Source organism: Acipenser ruthenus, chromosome 2 (assembly GCF_902713425.1).
Source record: "Acipenser ruthenus chromosome 2, fAciRut3.2 maternal haplotype, whole genome shotgun sequence".
NCBI lineage: Eukaryota > Metazoa > Chordata > Actinopteri > Acipenseriformes > Acipenseridae > Acipenser > Acipenser ruthenus.
In genome coordinates, this window is record NC_081190.1 from 1066561 (window position 1) to 1090000 (window position 23440).

A 23440-nucleotide genomic window follows, 5' to 3' on the forward strand; every position below is an offset into this window, starting at 1 on the left:
TTAGATCTGTTGTCCTTCTGTTTTTCATAGCAAACATGTCAGGTACTTATAGGTCTTGGTTTTACAACAGCTATTCAAAGCATGATTCGCATGGGTCTCAAAGCCAGATGTCCTCAGAGTTGGCCAGAAACAGAAGATGTCTAGTAACCTCCCAACGGATTCGTTTTTATCAACGAATGTAATTTCAAAGTGAAATGCGATGTTGTGGCCAGAGAAGACGCTTTTGTGCATGTTCTGTAAACATTGAACCAGGTGTAAATAACTAATTTCATTGTACCTTCTTTTCCAAAGGCTACAATAACCTTTTTGTCCGTTGAGCGATATGTATTTCCATACATATCTTCAAATGCACCGTTAAAAGCATTCATTTTTGAAGAGTAGCCAATTAAATCAAGGGAAGTAATGTTAAAACTTTACAATGCATTAGTAAGACCTCATCTAGAATATTGTGTTCAGTTCTGGTCACCTCGTTACAAAAAGGATATTGCTGCTCTAGAAAGAGTGCAAAGAAGAGCGACCAGAATTATCCTGGGGTTAAAAGGAATGTCGTATGCAGACAGGCTAAAAGAATTGAATCTATTCAGTCTTGAACAAAGAAGACCACACAGTGATCTGATTCAAGCATTCAAAATCCTAAAAAAGAAGGACCAGGGGTCACAAATGGAGATTAGATAAAGGGGCATTCAGAACAGAAAATAGGAGGCAGTTTTTTACACAGAGAATTGTGAAGGTCTGGAACCAACTCCCCAGTAATGTTGTTGAAGCTGACACCCTGGGATCTTTCAAGAAGCTGCTTGATGAGATTCTGGGATCAATAAGCTACTAACAACCAAACGAGCAAGATGGGCTAAATGGCCTCCTCTCGTTTGTAAACTTTCTTATGTTCTTAAATTTCCCAGATGTTGGTAAAAATTCAGTTTGAACAGTACGTGCAGATGTGTTGTCCAATCAAAGGAGTCGAAGGCTGAAGCTCATATAAAAATGACAGGACTGCCCAATCACAACTAGATATGTGTTTGACTGTTTTTTTATTTATTTTTAAGTGTGTTTAGGTGGGCAGCTAAGCAAACAGCTCACGGGTCAGAGCTTACACTGGTTGGGGTGGTGGTTTACAGTGTTGCAGGTGGCTACACTGAGCAGAACAGATATGATTTTACAATCCTTTGTAAACAAAAATTAAGTGGAGAAACGTTGACACTTAAACCAGTTCTGCAGGTTTAGCTCGATCCCAAGCACAGGCACCACCCGTGAATCTCATCCTTCTTCCAAAACACAGTCACACAAATAAGTCAAATAAATCCACAAATGTTGAAATACATTAATCCTAATGTTTCGCTAGCTATGCCACCCGCTTCTACAGAGGTAAATTGAAGCTTTTAGTTTTAATAAATCTATGACGAAGAATGAGTGCATCCGTCATCTTGATACACTATAGAAGACTGCTAAAACATGCTGAAACATTTGTTACCATTTCATGGAATTTGTGTCCGAAGCAGTAAATAACTAGAACTTTAAAAAATAGGTAGCTTTTAGGTAGAACCAAAGTCATTGTATTTATCTTGCTCTTAATTGTATTATTACTTGTACTGTGATACTTGAAATGTATTTGCTTACGATTGTAAGTCACCCTAGATAAGGGCGTCTGCTAAGAAATAAATAATAATAATAATAATAATAATAATAATAATAATAATAATAATAATAATAATAATAATAATAATAATAGGCTATAAAGCTAAACAGATACATTGTAGACAGCTGTTTAATTCTTTATCAATACATTCTTTATCAATGTAAATGCTGTATATGGTCATTTTCTTTTTTGTTTGTTTTATAAAACAAACATTTGATTTCTTTTGAAGTAAATTAAGCGTTTGTTTGTGGGATACCACTCACCACCCAACATTCAGATAGCAAGTGCGGGCCACGGGATTCATTCTTTTGTGTTTTACACAGTTCTGTGCCTGGGTAACACTTTGATTTAATTTTGTTGATGGGTCATTGTAACGGGGGCAAGATCTGTGCTGGCTGTCTGGCACATTCGTGGTACCGCAGGAAGGAGGCAGCATGCCCGTAGATCCGCCTGTCAGTCATGGCAGTGTCACGGAGAGGTGGGGAAGAGCGTGTGTTGGCTTTCCCTCTCTCTGAGTGGCTGAGAGGCGGGTCTTGGGAGATTGCTGACCCTATAAGATAACGCTGTGTTGTTCCCTCGGCCTGCCCCTCTAAGATGAAACGAGCCAGCTGGCGGAAGCTCTGCGGCCGGACCGAGCACAGCTGGAGAAGAACGAGCACAACAATAAATGAATTAAACAGAAAAGAAAAGTCATTTTTAGTAGCGGGGAAAAACTTGGCAGAACCCCGAACAGTCTCCACAGGTTGAGGGAACGGGTCAGCGTAGGACGGAGACCCGGGCCGTGCGGATAGCGACGGTCGGGCTAATGCTGCCAAGGGCAGCACCTTTATTTTGTAGTTTTATTTTCCCTTGGTTTTTTCGCCTTTTGTTTTCATTATTATTTTGAGCACCTGCGTGTGTGCTACGACCTGCCAACCTTTTTACAATTGCTGGTATTGCTCTGGAGTGGTACCACAGTGCCACCTTGTGGCAAAAATAAATCAGTGCGCTTGAGCGTTGTTACAAATAAATTTCTGTCTCTTCTGTCTCAGTGAATTGCCCACCACCCTTCCACAGTCATTAATGGGGAATTTTACATACTGCTACAATACGTACCGGATTTAAAAGTATGTACTGTATTACAGTCCACATGTTTTTTTGGCAAGTGATATTTTCAGAATCATATCGTTCTGAATTAAAATACTTCTGTTGAAAATATACTACTGTGCCAACAAAACCAACTACAGTACATCTAAATGGAAGACTACTTTCAGATATGTATTTTTGACATTGTATCTCTTTTGTGTTCCCTTAAAAATGCACAAGGGTTGGAGCTGGTCAAAATGAAATAATCCGAAATGCGTCACACGCGTTTAACAGTCGCTGAAGTCAAAATGTTATAGGGTTGGATATGTGAGTGCTGACTGTATATATATTTACAGAAAAAGACATACATTTATCCTAACTTTGTGATTTAAAATCACTACAAACCTAAATGTGGAAAGTGTTATATTTACTAACTGTCTGTGCAGGCCTGTCAGTGTAAATAGAGCTAAGGTTGGCAGGGATGGGGTTAAATCTGTCCCTGCAAAAAATCACAGGTGTGGCCATTCCCTAATTAGGTAATTGAATGCTAATTGGGGAATGGCCATCTGTATAAAAAAAGGAGAAATCCTTTGTTTTTGGAGAAGGAATTAGAACATAAGAAAGGTTACAAACGAGAGGAGGCCATTCGGCCCATCTTGCCTGTTTGGTTGTGTCTCACGGCTGACTGAGTGGTGCCGTCAGATCCCGGAAATGAATAACACACAAGACAGATGAAATGAAATGATGAAGACGCTTGTTTGCGCCGGTTTATTATAAATAAAAAGGTTTTAACAAAACACACGACACGGCACTTTACGCCAAAATAAATAGACAAACAAAACGGACTAACATTAACAAACGGTGGACGGACAGACAAACACGGTGAGTTTAAATAAACAAACAAGTATCGTGCGGGTCCTACCAGCACGCAATAGCAATTATCTTTTTATTTCTCCTCCGCTCTCTCCCGTTCTCCACTCACCGAACACACAACCCCGAGTGAGTGAAACGTGCACCTATATATACTGTTGTACTGGGATTCAATTACTAATTAATTATTCACTTGAATCCCAGCACGTGAATTAATTATGTGCAACCTCGTGCTCGCATGTTATATACTTTAAATGCACGTGAAGTGATGTGCAATTCCCGTGCCTAAATACAATTATACATTTTAAATAACTCGTGCTGCACACACCCATTTATATCCCGTGCAGCAATATCTATACACCAACATTAACACACCACACGCAACATACAACACAGAAATGCACACAGGGGCGCGGGGCACATTGCCACAGTTGTTAGTAGCTTATTGATCCAAGAATCTCATCAAGCAGCTTCTTGAAGGATCCCAGGGTGTCAGCTTCAACAACATTACTGGGGAGTTGGTTCCAGACCCTCACAATTCTCTATGTAAAAAAGGGCCTCCTATTTTCTGTTCTGAATGCCCCTTTATCTTATCTCCATTTGTGACCCCTGGTCCTTGTTTCTTTTTTCAGGTTGAAAAAGTCCCCTGGGTCGACGTTGTCAATACCTTTTAGGATTTTGAATGCTTGAATCAGATCGCCGCGTAGTCTTCTTTGTTCAAGACTGAATAGATTCAATTCTTTTAGCCTGTTTGCATATGTCATGCCTTTTAAACCAGGAATAATTCTGGTCGCTCTTCTTTGCACTCTTTCTACAGCAGCAATATCCATTTTGTAGCAAGGTGACCAGAACTGAACACAATATTCTAGATGAGGTCTTACTAATGCATTGTAAAGTTTTAACATTACTTTCTTTGATTTAAATTCAACACTATTCACTATATATCCAAGCATTTTGTTGGCATTTTTTATAGCTTCCCAAAATTGTCTAGATGAAGACATTTCTGAGTCAACATAAACTCCTAGATCTTTTTCATAAATTCCTTCTTCAATTTCAGTATCTCCCATCAGAACCACGTCTAACCTCCAAGTACAGCTGAGTTCTCAGAACCACATCTAACCTCCAATTACAGCTGACCTCTCAGAACCACGTCAACATCCAAGTACAACTGAGCTCTCAGAACCACATCTAACCAAGTACAGCTGAGCTCTCAGAACCATGCCAACCTACAAGTACAGCTGAGCTCTCAGAACCATGTCAACCTACAAGTACAGCTGAGCTCTCAGAACCACATTTAACCTCCAAGTACAGCTGACATCTCAGAACCACGTCAACCTCCAAGTACAGCTGAGCTCTCAGAACCATGTCCTACCTCCAATTACAGCTGAGCTCTCAGAACCATGTCATCCTCCAAGTACAACTGAGCTTTCAGAACCACACCAAACCAAGTACAGCTGAGCTCTCAGAACCACGTCTAACCTCCAAGTACAACTGAGCTCTCAGAGCCACATCGAACCTCCAAGTACAGCTGACCTATCAGAACCACGTCTAACCTCCAAGCACAGCTGAGCTCTCAGAACCACGTCAACCTCCAAGTACAGCTGAGCTCTCAGAACCATGTCTAACCTCCCATTACAGCTGAGCTCTCAGAACCACGTCAACCTCCAAGTACAGCTGAGCTCTCAGAACCATGTCTAACCTCCAAGTACAGCTGAGCTCTCAGAACCATGTCTAACTTCCAAATACAACTGAGCTCTCAGAACCACATCTAACCTCCAATTACAGCTGAGCTCTCAGAACCACGTCAACCTCCAAGTACAGCTGAGCTCTTAGAACCACATCTAACCAAGTACAGCTGAGCTCTCAGAACCATGCCAACCTACAAGTACAGCTGAGCTCTCAGAACCACGTCAACCTCCAAATACAGCTGAGCTCTTAGAACCATGTCAACATCCAAGTACAACTGAGCTCTCAGAACCACATCTAACCTCCAATTACAGCTGACCTCTCAGAACCACATCAACCTCCAAGTACAGCTGACCTCTCAGAACCACGTCTAACCTCCAAGTACAACTGAGCTCTCAGAACCACGTCTAACCTCCAAGTACAGCTGAGCTCTCAGAACTACGTCTAACCTCCAGTACAGCTTAGCTCTCAGAACCACATCTAACCAAGTACAGCTGAGCTCTCAGAACCACATCTAACCTCCAAGTATAGCTGAGCTCTCAGAACCATGTCTAACCTCCAATTACAGCTGAGCTCCCAGAACCACGTCAACCTACAAGTACAGCTGAGCTCTCAGAACCATGTCTAACCTCCAAGTACAGCTGACCTCTCAGAACCATGTCAACCTCCAAGTACAACTGAGCTCTCAGAACCATTTCTAACCTCAAATTACAGCTGAGCTCTCAGAACCATGTCATCCTCCAAGTACAACTGAGCTCTCAGAACCACATCTAACCTCCAATTACAGCTGACCTCTCAGAACCACGTCAACCTCCAAGTACAGCTGAGCTCTCAGAACCATGTCTAACCTCCAAGTACAGCTGAGCTCTCAGAACCATGTCTAACCTCCAAGTACAGCTGATATACCAGAGGTGAACCGTTAAGATGCTCCCCTGCAACAACCACTAGATGCAGAGTGTTACAGAGGGGCTCGATTAATGGTAACACTCTGGTGTACCAGATGCCAATGATTCTGAATACAAAAATCAGCAAGATGTGATAGATAACTGAAACATAAAATAATACAGAGTGAATCTGAACAAGAAGAATACCTGAGCTAACTGAGATTTCACAACTGTACCGAGCTGCTCTATAAGCCTTTAAGTGGATTCATGAGTGGATTCTAAGGAGGGACGTGTGACTTTGTAAAGAATCAAAGAAACACATCCCCTTTATCTCCTATGACTGGTATTTTAACTGGACAGGAAGTACTTAAGCTAGGTCCAAGGAGGAATCTCGTGCCAAAGTGTAACCAGCCTAGTTAATAAAAGCAGCTGAAGTGGAGAGAGACAGAGAGACGAGAGGGCAGCGGGGAGAGCGAGAGAGTTGACAAATGGACAGAGCAAGATGAAGCTGGACAAGCAGTTTGTATCCAATGTAAAGAAAGCCATTCGAATCCAAAACGAATACCTGCGAGAGGCTCTGGCTGAGATACTCAGCACCTTTGTCATGATGGTAGGTGAGCCGTACAACAATGTTTATTAAAGACGTTTCTGCTACAGTTTCTGTATATCGAAGCATTTCCCTTAGAAAACTTGACCACAGTATTTTGATACAGTATTTTGCAGGTTTACCATGGTTATATTATGCATTTACCATAGTTATACCATGCTTTCACTATACTTTATTACACTTTGCTATACTTTAACTAAAGGGAACTTTTATAAGGGTTACTCCAGAGTGCAATATGCACCACACAATATGTGGAAGGAAAACACAACTGGAAAACAACATTTTATTTAATATTACTTGGCATATTTAAAAAGACCATGTTCATATTCATTCATATAACAGCATTTTTAAATGACTGGAACAAAAGAGATATCGTACACAGGATCCAATGCATTGGTGAGGTCTGAGATACAAACCCACATTCTACTGTACAGAAGAGAGCTTCTCTCCTTTCTGTGATCGCTCACTGGATGGGGTGCCATTGGGTTTGTTATACCCAAGATATTTAAACTGTAATATTGTACATTTAACAGCATATTCAAATATTCCTTGGAATTTTGAAAGAATATAATGTGAAAAGCTCAGAACTAGAATATTGTAGTTTGTATGGTTCTGTTGTATAAAGATGTTTTCTTCACTCAGGGTGTAGCCATTCTGCTGTGTTACACAGTATTTTTAGCTATGCCAGTTTAACTGTAGCAGTCATATTGAATTCAGATATTTAGTCTGCACCTCAAGCGACGTGTAGATTGGGTTCGTGGTTTATTCTTCTGTGCAGGCTGGGGACTTTCTGTTTTTCTCCATTAGTCATGCTGGGCCTGTTGATCCTTTAAAGGTATTTGGATATTCTAGTGTCTAAATAGTTTACGATTGACACAAAACATAACTAAATGCTTAAAGGCAGCTCATTTCAACTCTTTGTGTAGAATGTGACTTTCAGATCTGGAAGTTTAATAAATGCATCAGATCTGAGTTCATATGAGGAGATAACTATAGGAGCTGTGTAATGCACCCCCTATAGCCTTCAGGTCTGTGCATCAAAGGACCAGTGTAGTGCTTGGTCTCTACCCTGGCATTGCGTGGATAGGGTGAGCTGCTCTGACTATCCCTTATACCATGTTAAAAGCATAGCAAAGTGTAATAAAACATTCTAAAAATAAAGCATACAGTAGCTAAGCATTGTAAATCCCAGAGGCAAGGCATATTAAAAAAAAAAAACAAACATGGCAAGCGATGTTAAATGCATAGTATAACCATGGGAAAAGCATATTTACTGTGGTGAACTTGTATAAGGGATGTATGGTTCCCAGCTCACCTGTGGTCTACCTGCAGACCTGTCCATGGATCCTTCATTCTCCATCTGACCCTGCACGCTGGCTAACAAGTCATTTACAGGCTCTGGTTTTGCATGCAATTCTAGGCTTCGTGCAGCCACGGTCAGTTATAGCTATAGCACCACTGTCCAGCTAGCAAGTGTTGTGTTTTGTGAAGCGCTTCTGCAGTAAAACCGTCACATGCAGTCAGCTTAAACAGCAGCAGTCACCCACATGCTAAGAGTTTCCCAGTTTGAAAGAGGCAAAGTGCACTGAGTTTCATTACTGATTCACATTTTCTACACACAAAGCACTGCAAGCTTTACACAGGAGCTAGAGCGGAGTAGATCTGCTCCCTGGTCTCCAGCTGAGCGAGAGATTCAATGACTAACATAAAGAAAGGCCCATCATGTTTGAATGGTCCCTAGCAGTTATGTCAGCCAGGGATGGTAGTGCCTGTGAGTGCTGATCAATTTGCCAGCTCGTCCCATACATGCTGAGCAGTGTTTCCGTGTTGCCAGTGCTTAATGACACGTGAGACAGAGCTCCTTGATGTGTCAGGAGCAGACACTGATGCACCCAGGACATCCCTTTTGTTTAATAAATACGCACCCAGCTCTTCACTCGCAGTACTGTGTCTGTATTTCCTGGTCTGTGACGTCACACTGGCTTTACCAGACAGGCTTGTGGGTTTACAATAGAAATGCGGAAACAGTCATTGAAGTAGTAGCATGGAAACAAAGATGGAGACCCAAGGTTATACCAGTTCATCTCGGTCTTGTTGAAATAGCATGGGTGTAAAGTGTGTACGTTCAGAGTTGCATGATTCACAGGTTTGGGATACGTTAGGCAGGAATTTTAAAAGTTTTACATTAAACACAGGAAAATGACACAATGTTCAGAGACAATGATTTCTCTCTTCTTTACCATTTAAAGGGGCACCTAAAATGATTACAATTTATATAAAACCTCTACCTAGGAGGTTTCTCAGTTGGCCACTTCCTGTTTCTTGTTTCCTGTTCAGCCACGTGTCCTGTTTCAGAGGCTGCTCACCCTGTCGAATCTCACCCTTGTATTTTCTTGCAGGTTTTCGGTCTGGGCTCGGTAGCCCAGGTGGTCATGGGAGGTGGTTCCTATGGTGACTACTTCAGTATAAATTTGGGCTTCGGCCTTGGGGTCACCATGGGTATTCACATCGCTGGGGGCGTCTCAGGTGAGACAAAGATTTACATTTTAAACTTTTGAAATATTTATGTTCACATTAACTCAGATGTGTGTGTGTGTGTGCGTGTGTGTTTCTGTGAAGAGGATAACATTGAAATCATTTTATATAGTGTCTGTCTGACTGCCTTTATTATTTGAGTATCAAAGATGCCTGTTTCCATATCTTTTGTTGATGAGAATCTACATTAAGCTACCTTGCATGAATTCTTATTGGACCACACAAGCCCTCTCGGTGGGTCGGTGCCCTGTAGTATATGAAACACGAACTGTACAATGAACTGGTTGTGACTGAAAGGCTGTTGTGACTATAGGCTTGATTAACGACTCTTCAATTTAAGCAAGTCAAGCAAGAATGTTGTGCAACTTCATAATCCCCTTTTCTAAAATAAAAAATAAAAACATGCAGCCCCTTTTTCCCATGGTTATACTTCAAATTTATTATAGTTCACCATATTTAGCCATATTATTGTATTATTATTAGTTTATTTAGCAGACGCCTTTATCCAAGGCAACTTACAGAGACTAGGGTGTGTGAACTATGCATCAGCTGCAGAGTCACTTACAATTACATCTCACCCGAAAGACGGAGCACAAGGAGGTTAAGTGACTTGCACAGAGTCACACAATGAGTCAGTAGCTGAGGTGGGATTTGAACCGGGGACCTCCTGGTTACAAGCCCTTTTCTTTAACCACTGGACCACACAGCCTCCTATATGCTTTACCATGCCACTCTGTGCTTTACAATGCTTACCTATGCTTTACCATGCTTTCACTGTGCTTTAGTACACTGCTATGCTATTTACTATTTACTATGGTGAACTTCTATCAGGGGCAGTGCATTGAAGACGTAGTGAATGTGTCCCTGGTTCACTGCGCTCAGGCTTGGTTCCTGTGCTTGATCTCTGCAGGAGCTCATATGAACACTGCAGTCACCTTCTCCATGTGTGTTCTGGGGAGCCTGAGCTGGAGGAAGCTGCCGGTCTACGCTGCTGCCCAGTTCCTCGGCTCCTTTATGGCTGCGGTCACCGTCTTCTGGGTCTACTATGGTAAGCAGCTAATAGCGCCGCCTGTGTGCAAGGGCTGCTCTTTCCCTGATAAATGTGTCCCATAGTAAAAGCATAGTAAAGTGTAATAAAGCATAGTGATAGCGTATGGTAAAACATATTAATAAACACAGCAAACCAGGGTAAACTGTGGTAAATGCATATTCTAACCATGGAAAAAACGCAAAATACTGTGGTAAACATTCATAGGGGTAGAAGCTGTATGGTCCTTATTAAGCATGTTTGAGAACACACAAGGCTTTTAAGCGTATTTTACCTGATAAAAGTGTAACTGTGGTAAAGTTGCAGGTCACCATGCTTTTCTCCTGCTTCTCCTATGCATTTGCAGTGCTGTACGTACGGGAAGCTGTGTTTTTTTTGGTTTTTTTACCATGCTTTATAAACTTCTCTCTGATTTACCTTGCTGTTTCACTTTACTATGCTCCTGGGTGTTTAATGTCGCCCTCACATCTGTAGTAGTCATAGTTGAGCAGCCAGTGTTTCCGGTTTTGAGTTTGCCTTTATAAAAGTTTACCACAGTATTTTTACATGGTGTTTTTGCACTTTCCCATGGTTATACTCTGCATTTACCATAGTTTACCCTGGTTTGCCACGTTTATTAATGTGATTTACCATACCTCACTTTTCCTTACAATGCTTATTTATGCTTTACCATGCTTTCACTGTGCTTTATTATGGGACATTTTTAAAAGGGTGTGTAGTGCAATGTGTGTGTGCTCCTGTCCTCAGACTCAGTGTGTGTGTGTGTGTGTGCTCCTGTCCTCAGACTCAGTGTGCAGTGTGTGTGTGTGTGTGTGTGTGCTCCTGTCCTCAGACTCAGTGTGCAGTGTGTGTATGTGTATGTGCTCCTGTCCTCAGACTCAGTGTGCAGTGTGTGTGTGCTCCTGTCCTCAGACTCAGTGTGCAGTGTGTGTGTGTGTGTGTGTGTGTGCTCCTGTCCTCAGACTCAGTGTGCAGTGTGTGTATGTGCTCCTGTCCTCAGACTCAGTGTGCAGTGTGTGTGTGCTCCTGTCCTCAGACTCAGTGTGCAGTGAGTGTATGTGTATGTGCTCCTGTCCTCAGACTCAGTGTGCAGTGTGTGTATGTGTATGTGCTCCTGTCCTCAGACTCAGTGTGCAGTGAGTGTGTGTGTGCTCCTGTCCTCAGACTCAGTGTGCAGTGAGTGTGTGTGTATGTGCTCCTGTCCTCAGACTCAGTGTGCAGTGAGTGTATGTGCTCCTGTCCTCAGACTCAGTGTGCAGTGAGTGTATGTGTATGTGTATCTGCTCCTCAGACTCAGTGTGCAGTGAGTGTATGTGTATGTGCTCCTGTCCTCAGACTCAGTGTGCAGTGAGTGTATGTGTATGTGTATGTGCTCCTGTCCTCAGACTCAGTGTGCAGTGTGTGTGTGTATGTGCTCCTGTCCTCAGACTCAGTGTGCAGTGTGTGTATGTGTATGTGCTCCTGTCCTCAGACTCAGTGTGCAGTGTGTATGTGCTCCTGTCCTCAGACTCAGTGTGCAGTGTGTGTGTGTGTGCTCCTGTCCTCAGACTCAGTGTGCAGTGAGTGTGTGTGCTCCTGTCCTCAGACTCAGTGTGCAGTGAGTGTATGTGTATGTGTATCTGCTCCTCAGACTCAGTGTGCAGTGAGTGTATGTGTATGTGCTCCTGTCCTCAGACTCAGTGTGCAGTGAGTGTATGTGTATGTGTATGTGCTCCTGTCCTCAGACTCAGTGTGCAGTGTGTGTGTGTATGTGCTCCTGTCCTCAGACTCAGTGTGCAGTGAGTGTATGTGTATGTGCTCCTGTCCTCAGACTCAGTGTGCAGTGAGTGTATGTGTATGTGTATGTGCTCCTGTCCTCAGACTCAGTGTGCAGTGAGTGTATGTGTATGTGCTCCTGTCCTCAGACTCAGTGTGCAGTGTGTGTATGTGTATGTGCTCCTGTCCTCAGACTCAGTGTGCAGTGTGTGTATGTGTATGTGCTCCTGTCCTCAGACTCAGTGTGCAGTGAGTGTATGTGTATGTGTATGTGCTCCTGTCCTCAGACTCAGTGTGCAGTGAGTGTATGTGTATGTGCTCCTGTCCTCAGACTCAGTGTGCAGTGAGTGTATGTGTATGTGTATGTGCTCCTGTCCTCAGACTCAGTGTGCAGTGAGTGTATGTGTATGTGTATCTGCTCCTCAGACTCAGTGTGCAGTGAGTGTATGTGTATGTGTATCTGCTCCTCAGACTCAGTGTGCAGTGAGTGTATGTGTATGTGTATCTGCTCCTCAGACTCAGTGTGCAGTGAGTGTATGTGTATGTGTATCTGCTCCTCAGACTCAGTGTGCAGTGAGTGTATGTGTATGTGTATCTGCTCCTCAGACTCAGTGTGCAGTGAGTGTATGTGTATGTGTATCTGCTCCTCAGACTCAGTGTGCAGTGAGTGTATGTGTATGTGTATCTGCTCCTCAGACTCAGTGTGCAGTGAGTGTATGTGTATGTGTATCTGCTCCTCAGACTCAGTGTGCAGTGAGTGTATGTGTATGTGTATCTGCTCCTCAGACTCAGTGTGCAGTGAGTGTATGTGTATGTGTATCTGCTCCTCAGACTCAGTGTGCAGTGAGTGTATGTGTATGTGTATCTGCTCCTCAGACTCAGTGTGCAGTGAGTGTATGTGTATGTGTATCTGCTCCTCAGACTCAGTGTGCAGTGAGTGTATGTGTATGTGTATCTGCTCCTCAGACTCAGTGTGCAGTGAGTGTATGTGTATGTGTATCTGCTCCTCAGACTCAGTGTGCAGTGAGTGTATGTGTATGTGTATCTGCTCCTCAGACTCAGTGTGCAGTGAGTGTATGTGTATGTGTATGTGCTCCTGTCCTCAGACTCAGTGTGCAGTGAGTGTATGTGTATGTGCTCCTGTCCTCAGACTCAGTGTGCAGTGAGTGTATGTGTATGTGTATGTGCTCCTGTCCTCAGACTCAGTGTGCAGTGAGTGTATGTGTATGTGTATCTGCTCCTCAGACTCAGTGTGCAGTGAGTGTATGTGTATGTGTATCTGCTCCTCAGACTCAGTGTGCAGTGTGTGTATGTGTATGTGTATCTGCTCCTCAGACTCAGTGTGCAGTGAGTGTATGTGTATGTGTATCTGCTCCTCAGACTCAGTGTGCAGTGAGTGTATGTGTATGTGTATCTGCTCCTCAGACTCAGTGTGCAGTGAGTGTATGTGTATGTGTATCTGCTCCTCAGACTCAGTGTGCAGTGAGTGTATGTGTATCTGCTCCTCAGACTCAGTGTGCAGTGAGTGTATGTGTATGTGTATCTGCTCCTCAGACTCAGTGTGCAGTGAGTGTATGTGTATGTGTATCTGCTCCTCAGACTCAGTGTGCAGTGAGTGTATGTGTATGTGTATCTGCTCCTCAGACTCAGTGTGCAGTGAGTGTATGTGTATGTGTATCTGCTCCTCAGACTCAGTGTGCAGTGTGTGTATGTGTATCTGCTCCTCAGACTCAGTGTGCAGTGAGTGTATGTGTATGTGTATCTGCTCCTCAGACTCAGTGTGCAGTGAGTGTATGTGTATGTGTATCTGCTCCTCAGACTCAGTGTGCAGTGAGTGTATGTGTATGTGTATCTGCTCCTCAGACTCAGTGTGCAGTGAGTGTATGTGTATGTGTATCTGCTCCTCAGACTCAGTGTGCAGTGAGTGTGTGTGTATGTGTATCTGCTCCTCAGACTCAGTGTGCAGTGTGTGTATGTGTAATCTGCTCCTCTCTCCAGATGCTCTGTTTGAGTTCTGCGGAGGGAACTTCACAGTGACGGGCCCGAGAGCAACTGCTGGGATCTTCGCTACCTACCCGGCACCATACCTGTCAGTGGGAGGAGGCTTTCTGGACCAGGTGAGCAAAGAGGCGAGCACCGTGGCTGAATAATCAAACTGCTACTAATAATAATGTACTGCTTCCTGTTTTCCGTGAGTTGTTGATCTTTCTGCAGTGAAACAGATCTGTAGGTTTGCAGAGTGCTATCCATAGTGTTGCAGGACCACAGAGTGTGCAGCTGTAATAATTCTCTCACCTTTCCCGACTCCATTCAACGAGCTTTCATTCATTGAAAGCTTCTTTTAAACTCTAGTAAGACAAAAGCTATGGGATTCTCTGCTACAAGGACAAATGCTACTGTTGATTTAACTTTAGTTACGTTCTATTTCAAAGTCATTGAGTTAGTTGACAGCTATAAGTGTCTGGACATTTGGCTGGATAGTAATCTCGATTTCAAGGTCCATATTAACCATCTTGCAAAGAAAATTGAAATTCATGATAGGCTTTCTGTACAGACTCAAACCTTGTTTTTCTGTAGTTACAAAAAAGGCTAATTGCTTGCATATTTCTACCACAAACTGATTATGGTGACACAATCTATAGGTTTTTATCGCCCTTAACATTAAGCAAATTGGATCTCACGTACCATGCAGCCTTGAGATATATTACAAACTCAAGTTATTGTACTCCTCATTGTGTGTTATATAGTTTGGCTGGCTGGACCGCTTTGGCATTGCGAAGGTTGAAGGACTGGTATATTTTTTTTTATACAAGGCTATAGTATGTAAGCTACCTCCATATATAAATGAATACTTTACAGTCGCTTGCAGTAATCACAGTCTCAGATCGCACTCATTTTTGTATTTTACGGTTCCTAAAGTGTGCACTGAGGCTGATAAAAGATCATTCGCTTATTTTGCTCCATGGTCTCGGAATGACTTACAGTCTAAACTTAAGTTGCAGTCCCAAATAACTTCAGTACAATTCAGGAGTAAGCTTCATGATTATCTAATTGAGAGCTGTGCTTGTTTTAAGTAGTTGATTACACCTGTATTGATTGTCACTAACTGCTTGTTTATTGTATTGAGTATGACTTGTGTGTGTTTTAAAAGTATTTTATTTCTGTTTGTATTTTAATATGTTTTATTGTATTGCTGCTACCTTTCTTGGCTAGGTCTCACTTGCAAAATAGATTTTAATCTCAATGTGATTTCCTAGTAAAATAAAGGTTTAATAATAATAATAATAATAATAATAATAATAATAATAATAATAATAAATACCATGGATATATATCTTGTAAGGCATAGAAACTGAGAACTGTCTTTAACCTCAAGTAGTACCACAGATCATGTCTTAAATGCAAGGAATTCTCAACATTATTAGCGGTAGGCACCGAACACTTTGGAAGTGCACCGCAGGTAAGAGTTCTGAAACGGTTTAGTTAGCGGCAATCATTCTGTGGTGCTGTTCCAGGTGCTGGGCACTGCCATGCTGCTGCTGTGTATCCTGGCGCTGAATGACCACAGGAACAGCCCGGCGCTCAGCGGCACGCAGCCTGTGCTCATCGGCCTCCTGGTGGTGGTGATTGGCATCTCTCTGGGCAGCAACAGCGGGTACGCCATCAACCCCGCCCGTGACCTGCCCCCGCGCTTCTTCACCTCCATGGCAGGCTGGGGTCCTGACGTCTTCAGGTAGAACAGCTCTCAAGACTCTCACAGCTGCTGTTAGGTGAACAAGGCCACAAACGTATTGACTGATCTGTAAAGGCAATGCATGGCACTGTTTTATATATAACTGGAAAGCTTGCCAATTGTGATGAAGCTTGCTAAGGACATTGTTTAGCGCAAGTTATCGATAGGATCATAATATGATGTCAGTATGTCAGCCTTACATGTGTGCATGTGCGCACACAATGTAAGATGCAGGTCCTGGTGATCTACTGTGCTTTTTCATGTGGCTGATTTTGAATTTACAGCCATGGTGGGGGGGGGGGGGGGGGGGTGAATATCACTGACATGCTTGTTTGAATCAGCAAAGCTTTTCAAGTTTTGATTTACTGATTCTGCTGACCTCTTTCTGTCTGTGTCTGTCTCTGTCTCTGCAGTGCTGGTAATGGCTGGTGGTGGATCCCTGTGGTGGCACCCATGGTTGGCAGTGTGACTGGCTCTCTGCTTTACAAACTCTTCATCGAGTATCACCATCCATCTGAGATGCATCTAGAGGAGGGGCTGGGGGGAGTCTGCTCTGATCAAAAACACTGCTTCCGCTTTTAACACACCCCTGTGCGGGAACTGTGCGAGAGACACTGGCCCCTCCAAGTTCACTTTTCTTAAATATATATGCACCAGGGATGGTAGTCTCTGATAACCAAAAAAACCATCAATTAGAAGCTCTTCATTATAGTGTTGCTACTTTTTTTTATGATAGACTACTACATAAATTTGTTTCAGACTACATGCACACAACATTTACGTTTGCATGGAAAAGACTTTGAATGAATAACCTTACACTGCACACAATATACTTTATAAACACTACAGCTGACCTCTATTTGACATGCATATCTTTTACAATGCTTAAACGTTGAGGAAAATTCTTAAAGGGTCATCCAAAATGATCATCAAACACAACAAGTGTACACAGCATGTTCTTTTCAAGACAACCACCACCCCCGCAAAGTGTAGATAAAAAAGATGATATCCAAAGCAGGCCCTAGATTTTCAAAATAAAATGTAATTTCTCATAGTGAAAGTGAAAATATACACCTTTGACTGCTATATTGTATCCTATACTGTGCACAAACATATAAGAATTCAGGTCATTCTGATACCCTTCCCAACGTATGCTTTCAGAAAATGCTGATCATTTTGGACTAACCCATGTGACATGTTTAAACTCTGAACTAATAACATCCATAATATTCAAGCACACAGCAGGTCTGGGTAGGGTTGGAGAGGTTAAGAGTTTTAGAAGTTAACGATCATGTTTTCTTGTAAATAAATTAATTTTTAACATTAAAAGCAATTCATTGGAGTCTCTCATGCTGAACAGAACACGGTGGTGTAAACAGAGCTTTCATTAACTGTGGATCCACGAGACCACACTGCACCCCAGTCTCTCAGCTCTAACTACTAGACCACACTGCCTCCCAGTCCTCAGCTCTAACCACTAGACCACACTTCCTCCCTACCAGTCCCTCAGCTCTACCTACTAGACCACACTGCACCCCAGTCCCCAGCTCTAACCACTAGACCACACTGCACCCCAGTCTCTCAGCTCTAACCACTAGACCACACTGCACCCCAGTCCCCAGCTCTAACCACTAGACCACACTGCACCCCAGTCTCTCAGCTCTAACCACTAGACCACACTGCCTCCCAGTCCTCAGCTCTAACCACTAGACCACACTTCCTCCCTACCAGTCCCTCAGCTCTACCTACTAGACCACACTGCACCCCAGTCCCCAGCTCTAACCACTAGACCACACTGCACCCCAGTCCCCAGCTCTAACCACTAGACCACACTGCACCCCAGTCCCCAGCTCTAACCACTAGACCACACTGCACCCCAGTCCCCAGCTTTAACCACTAGACCACACTGCACCCCAGTCCCCAGCTCTAACCACTAGACCACACTGCACCCCAGTCCCCAGCTCTAACCACTAGACCACACTGCCTCCCAGTCCTCAGCTCTAACCACTAGACCACACTTCCTCCCTACCAGTCCCTCAGCTCTACCTACTAGACCACACTGCACCCCAGTCCCCAGCTCTAACCACTAGACCACACTGCACCCCAGTCCCCAGCTCTAACCACTAGACCACACTGCACCCCAGTCCCTCAGCTCTAGCCACTAGACCACACTGCCTCCCAGTCCTCAGCTCTAACCACTAGATGACACTGCCTCCTGGCTCCCAGTCCTCCGCTCTAACCACTAGACCACACTGCCTCCTGGCTCCCAGTCCTCAGCTCTAACCACTAGACCACACTGCCTCCCAGTCCTCAGCGCTAGCCACTAGACCACACTGCCTCCTGGCTCACAGTCCTCATTCTAAACACTAAACCACACTGCCTCCCAGTCCTCAGCTCTAGCCACTAGACCACACTGTCTCCTGGATCCCAGTCCTCAGCTCTGACCACACTGCCTGTCCTCAGGCATACCTATTAGCTAACAGTATTTTTCACTTACCTGCAGTTTAGCACTAATAACTCGCCAATGATCTCTAGTAGAAAGAAGGAATGCATTCATCACCTGGATAAACAGCTTTAATAAATAGATAAATAAATACATATCACAGGTGAGCAGACATGAAATTTTACAAAGACGACTTTGTAGGGAAGTCAAACCCGCTTATGCAGCAATTGAAAAGGAATCGCGACGTGGTCAACTGGTAAGCCAAGGCCACTGCACTCAGCATCCCGGGGCTTAAAGAGGAAAGTGCTGGATCAGCACCCATGCACTGGAAGAATCCTTTTAATAAGGAGAGGCACAGAGATCTGGCAAGCTGGACCTCAGGAAACAACATTCTGGATGTCAGCCTCTCATCTGGGTAAGGCGGTATGTGGGGCAGACCTGGGGTGAATTACAAGTGTAATTGTGCAATTACAATGTATTTGTAATTGTAGTTAAACCCTGGCACGCCTGCACAATTGCAAATGTAATTATCCCATACAATTGATCAATCACAGTTCAATAACACATTTATTTGTCATTCAATCACTATTCTGGTATTTTCAAACACTTTTTGGGACCCCATTTGTTTAAAAAGGTTAAAGGTTGTAGCATTTTTCTGTATTTGTATCTGTGATTATTGCTTGTTTATTTAGAATACATAGAGGAAACATGCTAATGTGTGTAGTTTATGTAACTTTTTAGTGTAACTGTAATTACTGCTGTATACTTGTAACTAATTGAATTGTAATTTCAGCAAACAATTCTGCTGTATCTGTAATTATAATTGAGCACAGCTCTGCTGAGGGGGTCATTTTCTGGCAATTCTTCAGGGGGTATGAGGGCTCACTTCCTGGCAGCGCTGGCCCCCATGTTCCTCCCTCTCTGAGCCCCTGTGGACTGGGTGGCAATCTTCTTTTTGGGGGTGGGCAGCTTGGCTTTGCCCCGGAAGGCTCTGTTGGGATCCAGCTTGTTAAGGAAGGGCTCCCCTTGGTCGGTGTGCGGGTCACAGCTGGAAGTGATGGGCCGGTACAGACACGACCACTGCTGCAAAGAGACGGGGATACTCTGTGAACATTCATAGGCTACTGCTGTAATTCCACAATTCAGGTAGGTTGAATAACCTGGTGAGCGAGTGAAACATCCATCCAGCTCGTTCATGTACTACACTGTTTATATAAAAACTACAATGTACAGAAAAGCAGATTCTAAAACTAAAATAATGAATTACTTTTCTTAGATCAAGCTCTGCATCTGCTTGGCTTAACTTGCGTCGGCATTCATGTTGTTGGATTTGAAACAGTGGGCTCTGGGAAACGGCACTGCACTACAACAGCCTTGTAACTACGATTTAAAGGGTTCTAGCTGCTGAAATAATCCATAAATAAGACCATGTCTTGTATAACCATAGGAAAAGCATGGGACAACTGCTTTTCTAAGGGGGACCCCTCTCTTGGCAGTCAGGGGGTTTACCTTGGTCTGTGGGCTGGGCCCATACTTGGTGAATCGGTATTGCCACTCAGGAAGCCCCAGGTGGGTGACCATGAGCCGATAGTAGGCAATGAAAGACTCAGTGAGGAAGTGCCAGTACAGCGCGCGGTCCAGAAACCACACCTCACACTGCTGCGCCACCAGCCCTGGAGAGAGGGCAATACAAACATGCACAGACACAGTCACACTACAGCCAGGAGGTACAGCTACTGAAATAATTGACTGGTGTATGATAAAAAATAACTACGTGGTTTGACGTTTCTGTAAACAAGGCAGACTTTTCCATTTCCGTTGCAGGCGTCCAACTCAAATATCCGACTTCGGGAATCAAAATGGGGCTTCACTGGCTGGCTTTTCACCCCTAGGAACAGAAAGCAGAGTGAGGGGACTGAGAGTAGAGTGAGGGGACTGAGAGAGGCAGTGCTTCTAGCTGTGTGTCCCAACCTGGGATCCAAGCCCCCCCTTGGGGATCCACAGCCCATGTTACCCTCGGTAAGATGAATATTACGTGCATGTTGGTGTGCTAGATTCCCAAATCTTCAGACATGGTTTTTCAGTAGATTTGCTAACTTTTAAACAGGTAGAATAAAGATGGTGTACACAGTTTATACACAGTAATTTAATCAAAAGAATAAACCTCTTTCCCTTTTGTATTGCAATATGTTTTTTCCCCGTTAAAAGTAATAATGCACAAAAATTGAACACAACATGTTCTACAGCTTCTCTCCGCACTTTAAAAACAAAGAATTACTCAGAACAAGTTACCAAGCATGTTTATTGTACCTTTAAGCAATGCTGCGTTGTGAGTCAGATCTCTTACCCTCGCTGTCTGACTCGCTGTCCAGGTCTGCCAGGGTGGGTGCGCTGGGCAGGGAGTACAGAGGGGACTCGCACAGGGGGCTCAGCGCACACACGCTGTTGATAACCATGGAGCCCAGCGGCACGGGCTGTCCTGCCAGAGAGAAGCAGGGAAACAGTCAGCATGCTCCGCACAGCCACGGCCACCAGGGGGCTCCCGAGAGTGTGGCCACTTCAGCCAGGGATTTACACACAATCACAGATTTAGAGTTAGAAGCTAAGATTCAAGCAAAATACAGCAGCTTTTTGATCAGTGCATTGGTGCGTTTGGGATGTGTCCTATTATATCGGATTATGCCACAGAGCAGGGATACTACATGCTATATGAAGCAAGGCTGTACTGTACTTCTTACAGTATTGGTGTTGGTACAGCAGACTTTCTTCAGTACATTAATCTGCTGTTGTCCTGGTTTGGGCAGCTTGCATTCTAGAAAGTATAAGAATGCAAGCTGCCCAAATGATGACAACTGCAGTGCAATGGACTGAAGGAAAGCTGCATCACTAATACTGCTGTCAGTGATTAATAGAGAAGCAGCTGGGGGTCTACTGTGGATGCTGTATTTGAGAAACACTCAAGTCAGAAAGGCGAGTGCTTGAACCAACTATGAACTACTATGACAATGTTCCCAATGTGCGTTAGTCCTGCACCCAGTCTTGGGTTTCAGAACTTCCCTTGTTTAGATATATTAATAAAATGAGCAGGTGCCAGGAGCTTGAGCAATCAGGCCCCTGCTAAAACTGCTCTGAATTAACTTTTCATCATAGCATGAATAAACCACACCTCAGTCTGTACAGTCTGTAGGCTTATTAATAGGAGTTCATGCAGCTGTTTATCATCAAACCCCTGGCTCCTGATCATTTAAATAATATAATTAAACAATAGAAGATTTGAAAACCCAGGACTGGGTGCAGGGCTAGTGTGAGTTTCAAGTACTGCAGTGATGGGGCTTTTGTAGCGTTACTTCCCTCCAAAGTACCAAACAGGCAACACAATCAGAACTGTGCGACAGATCTACTCTTCATAGCCTACCATCAAACTTGGCGCTCCAGGTGAGCTGAAAGCCATCTGTGGTGAGGTAGAAATCCCTCAGGTCCTCAGGCAGGATGCAGCAGTGCTTCTACAGACACACAGACACACTCTGGTTATACAGCATGGGCAAGCATGGGCAGCTCTGGTTCAGGAGGGCCATTCTAGACATGATTTAACAGGTATAATGACTGCTTTAAATGCAGGTTTAATCAGATCAATTAAAGAACATTTAATCAGCTCAATTAATGAACATGGGTGGAACAAAGACATGGTCTGAATGAGCCAGGGCCTCCCATCTCTGCTACAGATATACACACTGCTGCGTCCTGGTACCTGATTACAGATAAACCACAGGGGTGAGTTTGAACTAAAACAGAACAAACAATAAGGTAAGAGGAAGCAGGAGCTACTTCATCTATAGCCTTGTCCTTTTAATATCTGTATACTTCAAACTGAATTATAAAATTCACAAACCAAAAGACCTCCAAAAGAATTAAAGGAACCGATGATAGCACTGCTAGTGCTAATAAGAGGTATGAAATCTTGGTTAGCATTCCTTTTAGAGGACAGTATTATTTTTCAACCGACTGAGACTTGTTGCACAATTAACAGATTCCATAATGTCTCAATGTTGATACAATCATGCGAGTGATTTGTACTTTTTTTATTTAAAGTCCTAATTAAATATTACTGCAAGTCTATACAGTGTCAGTAGCAAAAACTACTCCAGCAGGTTCTATTAATGCTATTATACCCATATGTTTCTGCAATTAACCCAAAACAAGTGGTAGTTCAGGTTTAAAGTTGAATCCTACCTCTCTCACGGTCTCAGTGCTGCCACCTGGTGGTTCTATCTTGCACCTGCCTCCATTCCAAACAGCAGAGTGACAACACTACTTATTGGTTCAAAACCACAATGCAGAAACTACTGTCTAACTGCTGTTGTCTGTAGCACCCTATCAGTGATGCACATATAAACCCAGGGTCAGACTAGCTAATGAATTAGCCCTAACATATACTGAGGGGCCCTATCTGCTTTTTATGAATGACCCTTAAATACTTGGATTTACATTTGAGATCTGCTGTAAAATAAAATTCGTCATTTATTCTAACTTTATTATCATTGTGTTTTTCCAACAACATTAAGAATTGTTAAATATTAAACCATGCACTTGAAAACAGGATATTTTATTTTACTTTCATAGCTGGCTTTTTTTATTATTTAAAAATGTAAAAGACGCAGACACATGAGAGAGAAAGGAAAAAAAGCCAGGGTCCTAGGCACATGCCTGTGTAGCTGTGAGGCCCGTCACACCTGTCTTGTGTGAATCCAGCCTATCAATGGCATGAACGACCCCTCCTATTCCTGAACAGACACCCTTATTGCAGGCCCAGTATTGTACCCACCAGTTCCCAAGATAAGATGACGTGGCGCTCAGCGGGCTCCTTCTCCACAAACTTCACGTCTGTGACACCTGGGCGGCTTTCTGGAATGACAGGGGAGGCAGAACTGACACACTAGCAGGACAAACGCTGGCAGCCACCAGCCTGCTTGGGGTCGATGAGAGAATGCCACTCATCAGGGAAGGTTCCCTTATAAAAGTTTACCCTAAAATGAAAGCATAAACTATAAAACAAACCCTGGTAAACTATGGTAAATGCATAGTATAAAACCATGGGACAGTGATCATGGTAGAATTTATAGGGTTTGATCATTACCTTCAAAGCTAGAAACAACTCCTTCAGCCACAGGGTTACCATATGAC

The 23440-nt window shown here is 43.4% G+C and overlaps 2 protein-coding genes across 5 annotated transcripts in view; one reads left to right on the forward strand and one right to left on the reverse strand.

Moving 5' to 3' along the window:
- Positions 1-6540: 6540 nt before the first annotated feature.
- Positions 6541-17139, forward strand: LOC117403824 (aquaporin-7). 2 transcript variants are annotated; one of them, XM_034006264.3, is made up of 6 exons: positions 6541-6748; positions 9145-9271; positions 10191-10328; positions 14082-14200; positions 15599-15816; positions 16230-17139. In XM_034006264.3, the coding sequence occupies exons 1-6, from the start codon at positions 6641-6643 to the stop codon at positions 16396-16398; spliced, it is 879 nt and encodes a 292-aa protein (XP_033862155.3). In that variant the 5' UTR covers positions 6541-6640; the 3' UTR covers positions 16399-17139. The 2 variants fall into 2 exon arrangements, with proteins under 2 accessions (XP_033862155.3, XP_058841981.1); XM_058985998.1 differs by lacking the exon at positions 10191-10328.
- Positions 17140-17960: 821 nt separating this feature from the next.
- The window catches only part of LOC131697416 (tubulin polyglutamylase complex subunit 2-like), a 6856-nt gene continuing 1376 nt past the window's right edge, over positions 17961-23440 (reverse strand). The window contains exons 1-7 of one of the 3 annotated variants that reach the window (XM_058985974.1): positions 23394-23440; positions 23082-23161; positions 21675-21762; positions 20607-20738; positions 20034-20147; positions 19769-19932; positions 17961-19342 (exon numbers count right to left, since the gene is read on the reverse strand). The exon at positions 23394-23440 is cut by the window's right edge and continues 29 nt beyond it. In XM_058985974.1, coding sequence (XP_058841957.1) covers positions 19142-19342; positions 19769-19932; positions 20034-20147; positions 20607-20738; positions 21675-21762; positions 23082-23161; positions 23394-23440 — 826 coding nt within the window. In that variant the 3' untranslated portion in view covers positions 17961-19141. Of the gene's footprint in view, positions 19343-19768; positions 19933-20033; positions 20148-20569; positions 20739-21674; positions 21763-23081; positions 23162-23393 lie in introns of those variants that run through there. The other 2 variants (XM_058985969.1, XM_058985983.1) reach the window with 2 other exon arrangements.